The sequence below is a fragment of the Typopeltis vanoorti genome, chromosome 10 (assembly GCF_054136105.1).
Source record: "Typopeltis vanoorti isolate ZY-2024b chromosome 10, IOZ_Tvanoo_1.0, whole genome shotgun sequence".
In the NCBI taxonomy this organism is placed as follows: Eukaryota; Metazoa; Arthropoda; class Arachnida; order Uropygi; family Thelyphonidae; genus Typopeltis; species Typopeltis vanoorti.
In genome coordinates this window covers 14,152,448-14,163,925 of record NC_143558.1, presented here as the reverse complement: position 1 = coordinate 14,163,925, position 11,478 = coordinate 14,152,448, and the positions used below count along the sequence as shown (strand labels likewise).

At 37.1% G+C, this 11,478-nt stretch overlaps 1 protein-coding gene across 3 annotated transcripts in view; it reads left to right on the top strand.

Moving 5' to 3' along the window:
• The first annotated feature begins 4,464 nt into the window (after window positions 1-4,464).
• RyR (Ryanodine receptor) overlaps window positions 4,465-11,478 on the top strand; it is a 1,703,288-nt gene continuing 1,696,274 nt past the window's right edge. For 2 of the 3 annotated variants that reach the window (XM_090399347.1, XM_090399344.1), the window contains exon 1: window positions 4,466-4,622. In XM_090399347.1, the coding sequence (XP_090255473.1) occupies window positions 4,566-4,622 (57 nt within the window). In that variant the 5' untranslated portion in view covers window positions 4,466-4,565. Of the gene's footprint in view, window positions 4,623-11,478 lie in introns of all 3 variants that reach the window. The other variant, XM_090399345.1, reaches the window with a different exon arrangement.

Here is an 11,478-nt window from a genome sequence, read left to right as displayed (position 1 = left end):
ACGAAGAGTAAAGTTAGAAAGATCAAAAATTTCTGAAGAGAACCTTGAGAGCTCACTACGAATTGCAACTACTTCCATCGAACCAGACATTGATGCTTTGGTTTCACGTAAACAAGGCCAAATATCTCATTAGCTTTGTGCATATGCTGCCCTCTTTTTTTTTAATGTTATAATTAAAAAAATTAAAAAAATAAAGGTAGTTTTGTTACTTGACCTAGAATGTTGTCTGGCGTCCTCCCCACAACAGTCCAGGACCTCTTTACACGTCTACAAGAAGAATGGTCCATAATTCCCATTGATCGCCATCATACACTTGTGGAAAGTGTGCCCTGTAGGAGGATTGCTGCAGTCATGGCAGCGAAAGGAGGTCCCACATCTTATTAGCGCCCACATCTTATTAAGGTGGGCGCTATGGCTGTTTGTTCCTTCCGCTATAGTGTCCGTTGACTTCTTTCCAAGCAGTGTATATCTAGTGCACGTGCTCCATTAAAATTGTTTACAGTTGAACAGACTTTGAATTTTCGATTTTCACGGCTTTTATTATGGCTTGTATGACATCTATCAGGGGCGAATGCTGGTCTTGAAATTCATGCTTGCTCTTGTTATCATTCAGGGAGTGAGAGGTATAATTGAAGTCTGATTAGCGGAGTAATGAATTACTGACCATTTAAAGCTATATATTTAGAAATTTATGTACATTTAATCATACAAATACAACATTTATTTTACAAATGATATTCTATGTTTTTCAATTTAGCTACTTGAATACAAATTCTACTCTACGGTTCTTCTTTATGAACTGGTCAATAACATCGTCATAAAAAGTTGGTTGAAACTTAATTTTCCCAAGCAACACGCACACTTTTAAAGGCTGGCTGAAGCTCACTGGCTAGAGCTACTTTGACTGCGTATGGCCTGTGTTTAAGACGACGTGAAGGGAGCGGAAATGACTATGCGCGCGCATGAAATCACAGTGCTGCAGCGAGGACCTGAAAGCTCCTACAACCGAGCAAGCCAAGGTAGCTTTGACTAGACGAGCAAGCATCGGCCTTCGATACACAACGCAAAGCTCAATTATTGCCGCTCAAGCTTGACATCTTCTGTCTACAAAAATAAAAGCCTAAATGGAATGCTTATAAATGCATGCATTTATTAACAAATAAATAGTACTTCTTTCTCAATTAATGAGCTTGCGCAGCAAGCATGGAGAATTCGCCCCTGACATCTATGGTGTTTAATGATGTCTGTCAAATGATTCATCCACTAGATTCATATATAGATCTTCTGTTACTTCTGATATCCATCTTTCTTCTGAGTGTTATACAAAAGACGCAAGAATATTTTTACGCCATGCTATCTGAAGGCGTACTCAATACGTGGTTTATTTATTTAAGGAAAGTATGCAAACAAAGACCAAACATAGCGGCTGCCTAATGATTCCCTATCAACGTAAAGAATCCTTATTTTTAAATCAAGCCAGTCAAAATTGTATACCGATAAACAATTTTGAAGAAAATACTGAAAATACTGAATCAATTCTCTTCTGAAATGCACTATGGATATTTCCCTCCTCTTGGCAACTCCAGCCCTAACCTTATCCACGTTTCTTTTCAACACAGATTGACCTCCACCCAACCAGTCTTCATCTCCTGTTTTTGGCTCTACAACGGTAGCAATTTGGGACCACTCTGGTATTATTGCGCCCTTTACAATGCCACAAGTACCATTTCTGTTCACTCATCTATAATAACTATAGGAATTCAGCATACATACCTTTAATTAACTCAACTCAAATAAAAAAACCACAGCTTCAGTCTCGGCCTACATATGTGGCTAAGATAATGTTTAAGCATTCACATACCAATCTCCATCCACGGCATTGTTACTGTCAGATAACTACTATACGAGAGAAATAAATATTACTGAAGGATGCTAGCTAGGCAAAGGCTTTATACAAGGACACTGATTAATTTCCAGCCAGCGTGATTGTTATTGTGGCATCAACACACACACACACACACACACACACACACACACACACACACACACACACACACACACACACACACACACACACACACACACACACACACACACACACAGAGAGAGAGAGAGAGAGAGAAAGTTATACTGTAAGTCAAGTGAAGTACTCTTACGTCTTCTTGGTTATATTTTCTCTGTTATACTGCCGGTGAACGTTATTTTAAAATACTGAATACAACTAATTTGTAATTAGCGTTAGTAGGTTACTAGCGCTACAAACTGTTTACAGATAACCTATTACTGTTGGGGCAGCCATCAAATGAAATAAAATGCGTATGAGTCGAAAGGGTTAACTTCTTCCACTACCTATGTGAAAGGCGTCTTTCTGGCGTCCGACAACAAACTGGAATTGAGTCGGACATTCATCGATTTCCAAAATGTCTGGCGCCTCGATTTACAGAATGATGTCGCTTAGTTCTGTTCCAGCTACTTCCATTTATCTAGAAGGGGATGTTTACATTAAGAATGTATATCTGAAGACTTTCGGACAATGGTGTCTTATATGTTGCATTTGAGAATCTTCAATAGTGCGAACATTTTTTTTTTTTTTTTCAAATGTCATAGTTCCAAAAATCGCGTGTTTCAAATCGCTTTCGATTTAAATGAATTCGATTTTAATTTACCATTAAAGAGAAATAAGTATTGATGTAAATATGTAATGAAACACTGAAAAATAACTGGAATCTATCAGCGCAAAGAATAATTTTTCCCAATATTGCTTAAAGCTTTGGAATTAAAATACGATTTTATGTTAAGTGTTTATCACGTGTTCAAAAACTACTTCTATTTTTCTTTCGATTTCAAAGAAAATGTCGGTTCAGCAATTTTTCTGTTGAATAGGCTTTAAAATACAATATTGCCATCGAGATAAAAGTTAGTAAGTGGGGAAAATAAGATTTGAGAAAAATAAAGCTCATTAAATTCCTCTTTTGTTCTTTGAATTTCATTAGTCACTAAACTCATCATGGGAAGCACCACCATTCCACACCGGAAAGCACAATACCCCTCTCATATCTCACTTTGAATTCTTTCGTTGTTGACGAACCCACCTACCCACTCCAGTAATGTTTTCCACTTACCCACCACTTTCCATACAAAGGATAATTTGTTCCTTCGTCGCTTGTTGCCATGTATACTTGTCCCCCGCGCCATCTGGTAAGCAGATGAAAAGCGCATATCTAACAAGCCCGTCTTACTAATTTCTGTCTCAATCATGTTTCCACAATACCACAGTCTATCCACATACTCATTCCACAGCCCCTGGATTCTCGTTGGGATTCACCTATCACCTAGACATTTCGAAGACTGGATTTGCACATTCTTCTCAAGATGGCCGCAAAATTCTGGGTGGCTTTCCTAACTATTGCACTTTATCTCCCTAAGATAACAGAAAGGCTCCATACTCCACCCCTTAGATTACCCATAGAGTTCGCCGCATTCATTTTTCTCTCTGCAACTTGCAAACTTTCGCAGTATTAAATTTAAATGCACCCCCTCTTAAGAAGACACGGTGGAATTCTTCGTATTGCTGTCCATCCAATTTTGCGATATTTGCAAACTGATGAATATCTCTCTTCAAATCGCATATTAATACCACAACACAGTCTGAACAGAACACGATGGCGCATCACGGGTCTCCTTGTGTGTGTTTGAAAGTATTTCTTTTGAACTAAAAGAATAAATGCTCGCAAGGAAATCTACTCCATTCTGTTACATAGAAGTAAATCATGTGGTATCAGTGGCTTAGTAAACTTCTAAAATAAACTCGACAGAGTGACATGCTTCGCTAGGTTGTGTTCGAACATTTATTACCGTTAAAAAAAAAAAAAAATCGAAGAGAAAAGTCGAGTCTAGATTGTGCTAAATATTTTACAAAAATAATTTTTACGTGCATTATTATTTTCTTTTCTAGAAACCACCAACCGAAGTTCTGCTTTCTTTTTAAAAAGAGGTAGATTTAATGTTTGGAGTTTGTAATAGAAAAATCGCTTGCTAGAAAGGAACTCCTGATGTTAACTTCCGGTGAAGAAGTTTTTAAATAAAAAAACGAACTTCTTCAACTGTGTTTTAGGCGATAAGTTTGTTGATGTACACAGAAAGCGTTGGTTTTCCAGAATTGTTGCATTACGGTGTTGAAAACAGCCCGGTCAATAAAAGAACTGCCCCATAATCCAGTGTCCGCAGTACGGGCGATGTTGGTCACGTGTCTGTGGCGACGTATAGTGAATCTGGCTGACTGCCACTCCGCCAGACAACATCACGCGGAACGCCAAGAATGCGCAACTGCAACGACTGCGCATCGATGTAGATAGTGTCGCCCGAAATATCCCGCCAGCCAGCAGGCTCGCCCGTCTCCAAGTTTGTGAAGTTGTGGATTGCGTTCTGGTCGTGTCGCCACTCCAGGCACTGCCTTTTCTCGTGTCGAAGCTAACGGAACGACGTAGTCGCTGCCGTAGGATCTTAAGCCTAACCCGTACTGTGCCGGTGTAAGTTGGGAGCCCCCTCGGGCCCCTGTTCTCAAGATGGCGGACCCAAGCGAGGGCGGATCAGAACAAGATGATGTGTCATTTTTGCGAACAGTAGGTATCCTTCTGTTGTTTGTAGAACTTCCTGTCCCGTCCACAAACTTTTTGACCTCTATCTTTTAGTACGTTAAAGTATTTATTAAGTATATTTATTAAAATCGAAGAAAAAAACTCTTTATGTGTGTGTATATGTATGTAATAGCATTAGACCCAAGGGGTGTTTTGTGGAATGTGCGTTAGAAAGAGCCAAACACTTCCCTAAGACGCAGGAAGTTGCTTAAAAGACCTTCGAGGACTTTTAGGGACAGAAATAAACTTGATTCTAGGACGGGGAAGCCAAGAGGCTTGCTATAAGGAACACTGGTGGACTTGGACAGATTGCATTATACACACGAGCGACCGATTCTATTATTGTACTCCCAGAAATTCTGAATCAGCACTTGGATATGCCTGGGAACCGGGTGGCGTAAGTAGAGCCACTCTCAGAATCGATTGGCTTCTTGGTGCCTGCTGTGAACAGTTCCTTAGGGAGAAAATGTTCTCAGTAGTCTCCTTATAGGGTAAAACGGTTAACGGGCAGAGTTTTCAACCTGCGCTGATTATACATAACAAGAAATTGCATGTAGTTATGACAACGCCATTCCAATTTTCAATTTACTTTTAGCGAAGAAGAAGAGCTCACTTTACCTTAAGTCGTTCCCAATTATTAAATATTTTCGCGACCTTTGACTGCATATAAGAAGCAGATGTTCACCATCTTGTTGCATACCTTAATGTGGTTGGCCACTAGTCCTCCGTCAAGGACTGAGCTCAGATATTCGAACAAACAGTTTAAGTGAAGAAGGGAAAAAAAATATCTAAAACTAGTTGCTGTACTTTAGCGTACGGTTAAAAGTACAAAATGTTTTCTTTTTAAAACGAGACAAGAGACGCGTGGTTTTAATTTTGCAAAATGCGTCATCGGCTGTGCTGTAACAGGCCCTGAGCGCGCCACGGCTCAGTAGCTGAGATGGATTTTGAATTATTTGTCGTGGCATGCTTTATTCATAGTCGGAAAGATGAAATGTTAGGGACAGCGTTTATAAGATTATGTAAAATAGTCATTATTATTATTATTATTAAATGTCTTTATTATAATAAAGTTTATCTTGTAATATTTCCAAGCAAATTTAGCTCCCTTTTGGAGAGACTAGCGTACGGATAATTATCTTACTATTAATATCGCCTTCGTTTTTTGACACGTATTGACCCCCTCAGAGTGAGTTACGTAAGCAATTTGTTCTTTTATAAAGTTAGAACTTTATAAAACGATTCTATCAATGAAAAAAAAGAAACATTGGATTAGAATTTCATTACACTCTGTCAGTTACAGAAGTTGAAAACATTGAAAGCAGAAGATGTTTAACAAAGTTCGTCTGCATGTTAAGGAATGCAGGCATATCATACCATAATAAAATTGAAATAAAGCGATTTTGATAATATTGAAGTCAACATTTTTAAAATTAAAATAATTATAATAAAACAATAATAATACATTTGAAGTCAAAATTTTTAGAATTAAAATAATTATAATGAAATAATTATAACAAAACAATAACAATACGCGAGAGTCAAAGATGCGCAGATATCTGCGCGCTGTTCGATTTTGCGGAATAATTATCACAATATATCAGTTAAAGCATTTCGCAGTCTACTCGTGCCACGTTTTTTGAATATCATGAGGAATAAAAACATATAGCTGTTGTATCTATTCTAAAAATCATTACTAAATAACTCGTATTCTTTTTGGACTTTTGTGTATGCAGCCAGAAGACGAACGGGGTTAAAATGCAGGAAAAGGGTTCTAGATTTTCCCGTCCAAGAGTGGAATAGAAGAAGGGTATTTCCTCCCTTAAAATAGCTAATCGGCATGAGACCACACGCTAATTTAAAACACAAATACAGTATTCATACGGTATTTGTGGGCGGTAGATATGGGTGAGTTTTTCATTCCTATACTTCGAGTTTTCATCTCATAAAGCAGTCATACTAACAGACAAACCTACATATTTAAATATAGGTATATCATCTAGTCTTGAATATATTCTTTTGAGTCTAATGAACCACTTCTAATTCCCTTTCTGACTGATTCTCTGCACAACTTCCGAGTATGACACTTTCCTTTTGTTAGGCAATACTTGGAAGTATTGCCAATTATGTCAAAAATGGAATTAGAAGTAGTTTATTGATATCACAAGTTCGCCCGGAGTATATTGGCGTATTTTATTTAATGTAACGACTAATAAATTCCTGTTTTTATGAATCACAAGAATATATTCAACGCCAGACGATATATATTTAAATATGCAGTGTCGTGGGCCTGAAAAGGCCTATAAGCACTGCTAATTATTTATTATTATTAAATGATTCTGTAGTCACTCAGCTATGTTCTTATTATTATCATACGTTCAAATCACCACACGGGGTGGGTTAAACTGCTTGCCGCACATTCACGAGGCTACATGTAGTCCTCTCTTTTCTGTAGCACATCTTGGGATCTAAGTTTGTTGATTTTCTTGCTCATTCTTGCTCACAATGCAAACCAATTGTCTTATGGAAACGTAAAAATAATATACACTCGCGCATAAACTCATTTATGTCATTAACTGTAAATATCTCAAGTTCACTGGAGTTTCTCGCTTTTTTACCCCTATTATATACTTCCGAGAACATAAACTCAACAGTGACTCTTGAAGAACTGATTTGGATTCTTCACGGGTTAGGCGACCAAGTGAGACGATAGAACATCGTCTCACTTATCATTTGCGACACCATAAAAGAGGGAGCAGAATAATAAAACACTTTAGTTAGATAGTACTTTTACAGCACGTCAAATGTAAAATACTCAAATTTTTCAAATGTTGAAAATAAATATCGACTTATTATCCTTTAACATTGAATCATCACAAATTTTAGTGCTAGATTCACCTGCATTTAGATGATTAACATCGCCACCAAATAAATTCCGATGATTAATAACATGATCAGGTCTATTTCGATCCAGTTAGTTGGCATTGCTCTGATCAGCGACATTGCACGAATAAAATTGACCTTCCTGGAAACTCGGGTTTTTTCCATTCAGCAATGCAGGCAAACCAGCCATAAAAATACACGCACTTTAACCTATCAACCAATGTAGAGGATTAATCGTCCTATCATAAGCGGTAATGAGGCTTCTATGATGTCAACTTACTTGGTCGTGAGAGGCCATTGAACTGGGGAAAAAAAAAGATGGGATAAATCTATTTTTCAGTCGGTATTCAGAAAATTCACCGAAAACAATTCATCGAACGACGGTTTACCAAAAGACAATTTATAGAAAAAACAACAATAAATCGAATAAACAGTTATTCTGAAAACCGTTCATCGAAAACTCATATGGCTATGTTATGTAGATACGTGTGGCTTTTTTTTTTTTTTTTTTGGAGGGATATTATTCCTCTTGGTTAGTATATAATGGAATTATATACTAACCAATTATATACTTCGTGGAATAGAAAGTGGGAAAAATTGCTTTTTAAGTGGGGGGGGGGAGATAAGACAAAGACTTTGAATTATAACACAATCTGTTTGTCTGGAGTTGTGATAAAGTTGTTAGTGAGGACCAGGATTCAGAACTGAGTTGACAGCAGCAGAATTCTCTTTACTGGACAGCATACGTTTGCTAAAGGAAGATCGTGTTTAGCAATTTGCTCGCTTTTTATAGTAAAGCGACAAATACGTTGGATAAGGGTGTTGCATACACGATGGTTTATTTAGATTTTGCTGAATCCAGTAGCGCACTTAGAGTTTAATTTTTTTGGGGGGGGGCGAGTTGAGTAGACGATTTGAGAATACACACTACGCATCGCATACGACCTATGACTGAGTATCTGCAATGATCGCTAATTCATAAGGAGTATACAAATAGAAGACACGACACAACATAAATAAAAAAAATGAATTTTAATTAGGAAAAGATTTTTGGAAAATTTTCTAGTGTTTCTTTTTCTTTGGGGGTAGGGTCCCTTGACTCCCCTCTAGGTGCGCCACTGACTGAATCCTTCGATAAATTGCCACATGACAAGCTGATAATTAAACGAACAGATTGGGTTGGATATTAGATTAGTGCATTGGATTGGAGATTAGCTGACTGATATGTGTCAGCAAGTTGTGTATGGGGAGTGATATCCCAGAAGAGGAAAGTCACTAATGGTGTATCCCAAGGGACTGGTTTGGGGCTCTTGCTGTTTAATTTTTATGTAAATGAAAGGGGCTAAATGACGACATTCAGTTGTTTAGATGATGCAAAGTTGGGGAGAATTATGTAAAGTAGAGCAGATGTTGTAGCCTTGCAAGTGGACTTGAATAGACTTTTTGATTGCGTGAATGAATGGGGCTGCCAGTTCGATTTAGTCAAGGGTAAGGTTTTAAAGCCTGGGAAGCACAGACGGGATGAAGAGTATAAGATTGGTAGAGATATGTTACAGGAGGTGGAGAGGATGAGAGAATCTGGAGTGTGGTGGCTAATGACTTGAAATTTCGGAGACATTTTTCTAAAATTGTGAGGACAGGCAGCGCATTATGGGGATGATGCGGAGAACACGACATTTAGGAGTAAAGATGTTATGATTCCGTTGTAGAAGGCTTTGAGCAGACAGCATATGGATTATTGTCCAGATTTGGTCGCAAGTTTTCGAAAGGATGAAGAGATGTCGGAAAGGGTTAAGAGATGATCGATTAAGGTGGTTTCTGTCTCTGGAAGTGAGTATGAAGATAGATTGAGCGAATACAAATTGTAGTCTAGTGAACAGAAGGACATGATCGAGACATATAAATTGGTAAGGATAATTATCGGATTAATGTGGTCAGATTTTTCATAGAATGGTGACTGGAGACAGGGGAAGAAGAAGAGGCCATCCTGGAAGCAAATGGGTGAGGAGTATGTTTTTTGTGTGTGGAGAGTTGTGATTGGTTGGAATGGCTTTGCCTGGAATTGTGTTGGGTATGGAGACAGTTATCATTCAAGTCATTGCACGTTGTTGACTTCAGGAGTTCTGATAATAATAATAATTTTTATTATTATTACATATGCTACATACATTACATGCATTTGATTACATACTTGATTACATATTTTTTCTTTTAAAAAACTCAATCCTTTTTTTATTATTAAAATTAGGATTAATATTGTGATTACCTATTTACAACAGGTTTAATTCTGTTTTTTTTTTCTCTCCCGGTATAATGTAATAATAATAATAATAATAATAATAATAATAATAATAATAATAATAATAATAATACAGCATTTATTCATTTAACAATGAGTTATATATATTTACAATTTTGATTTTTTTTAGTATAGTTAGGCACTATAACTACAGCGCTGAAATGTGATATATGTTTTTATTATATTTTTTTTTTTTTTTAAATCTCGGATGAGATGTAATTTCTCAGCTTTCATCCCCGAAGCCTTATTTGTAAGCTTAGCTGAGGATGACACCAGTTAGTTATTATTTATTGGTTTGTTTGCTGTGTTGGGAAGTTACGAAATCAAACCAATGTTTCATTTCCACTGCAGTCGTTGATTGAGAAATTCGCGCACGCCAAACACACACACACACACACACACACACACACACACACACACACACACACACACACACACATACGATAACGTGGAATGTCTTGTTTTTGAAGGTCTTTTTGAACTAATTTGGAGTCTTTTGTTTCACTCTGGCAGCCTATATATGTCTTCCGAGCTTTTTTATTTATATAGACTTTGAAGTTTGTGACTTTCTGAAGAATATCTTGCCGTCTTTGATCCACAAAAATTGATAATTTTTGTTTGTTTGTTTTTGCTTTTCTTGCTTGGTACAATAGATTCTGGTTGAATGGTGTTAAATACTCAGATAGAGAGATTGGTGTGTTGTTTTGCGATGCGTTTAAGTCCTAACTGGTTTTTTCAGTCTGCTGGTTTTTATGAGATTGTCTCTTGTGGACTTGCTTGTCAGACGAACTATAATAATAATAATAATACAGACATACCCTCGTCGTGTAGCGAATCACGGCCTTTTTATCACTCGTAGAATGCATGCAATGGTTAAATAACGTTGCAATCATAATAATTTGCATAAATGACGCAAATGAAGCATTAGTCGGCGTCATTTACGAAAAAAAAAAAATAGAATAATTTTCTCAAACGTAAAAGTCAATGCTGAATGGCCTGGCTTAAGTGAACACGCCGACCTGTTTGGTTATCAATTTACAGCATTAAACGTTTTTCCATCTCGTTAATAAGATTGTCACGTGTACGGATAATTGCAGTAATAACTAGTGTAGCACCTTTCACTTCCATTAAAAACTTATCTCTTTGTTTTTAACAAATGTAACAAACAGTAGTGCGAGGTGAGTTTAGCCCGCGGCCTCCCTCAGTGTGCGATACACCGTTGCCACTAAATTTAATAATTTTAATCTCATTATGTAATAAAATAGGTTTACGCATCTTCTTCTTTTCACTGGAAGCAACAGTACCCTTCCTTTGAATTGTATCTGCCATTATTAACAACAATTAAATAAAATAATAGTTATAAACAGTTTACAATTCACTGCGAAACGCCATAAACAAAAACAGATGTAGCAAGCGACGAACGTTGTAAACAAACAGTCACGGAAATTGCGCACTGGTGGATTCGGGGAGAATCTTGTATGAATGGACACTGTCCATAGTTGAAAAGTGTCGTGTAAGCGGATCGTCGTAAGGCTACGTGAAAGCAGGCAGTAGTCTTGTGGCCAATAAATGCCTTTTTGCGCGTTATTGTTAAATTAAAATATTCAAAAATAATCACTGAAGCTTTTGAGTTACATTAATTGAAGTAGTCAATAACTT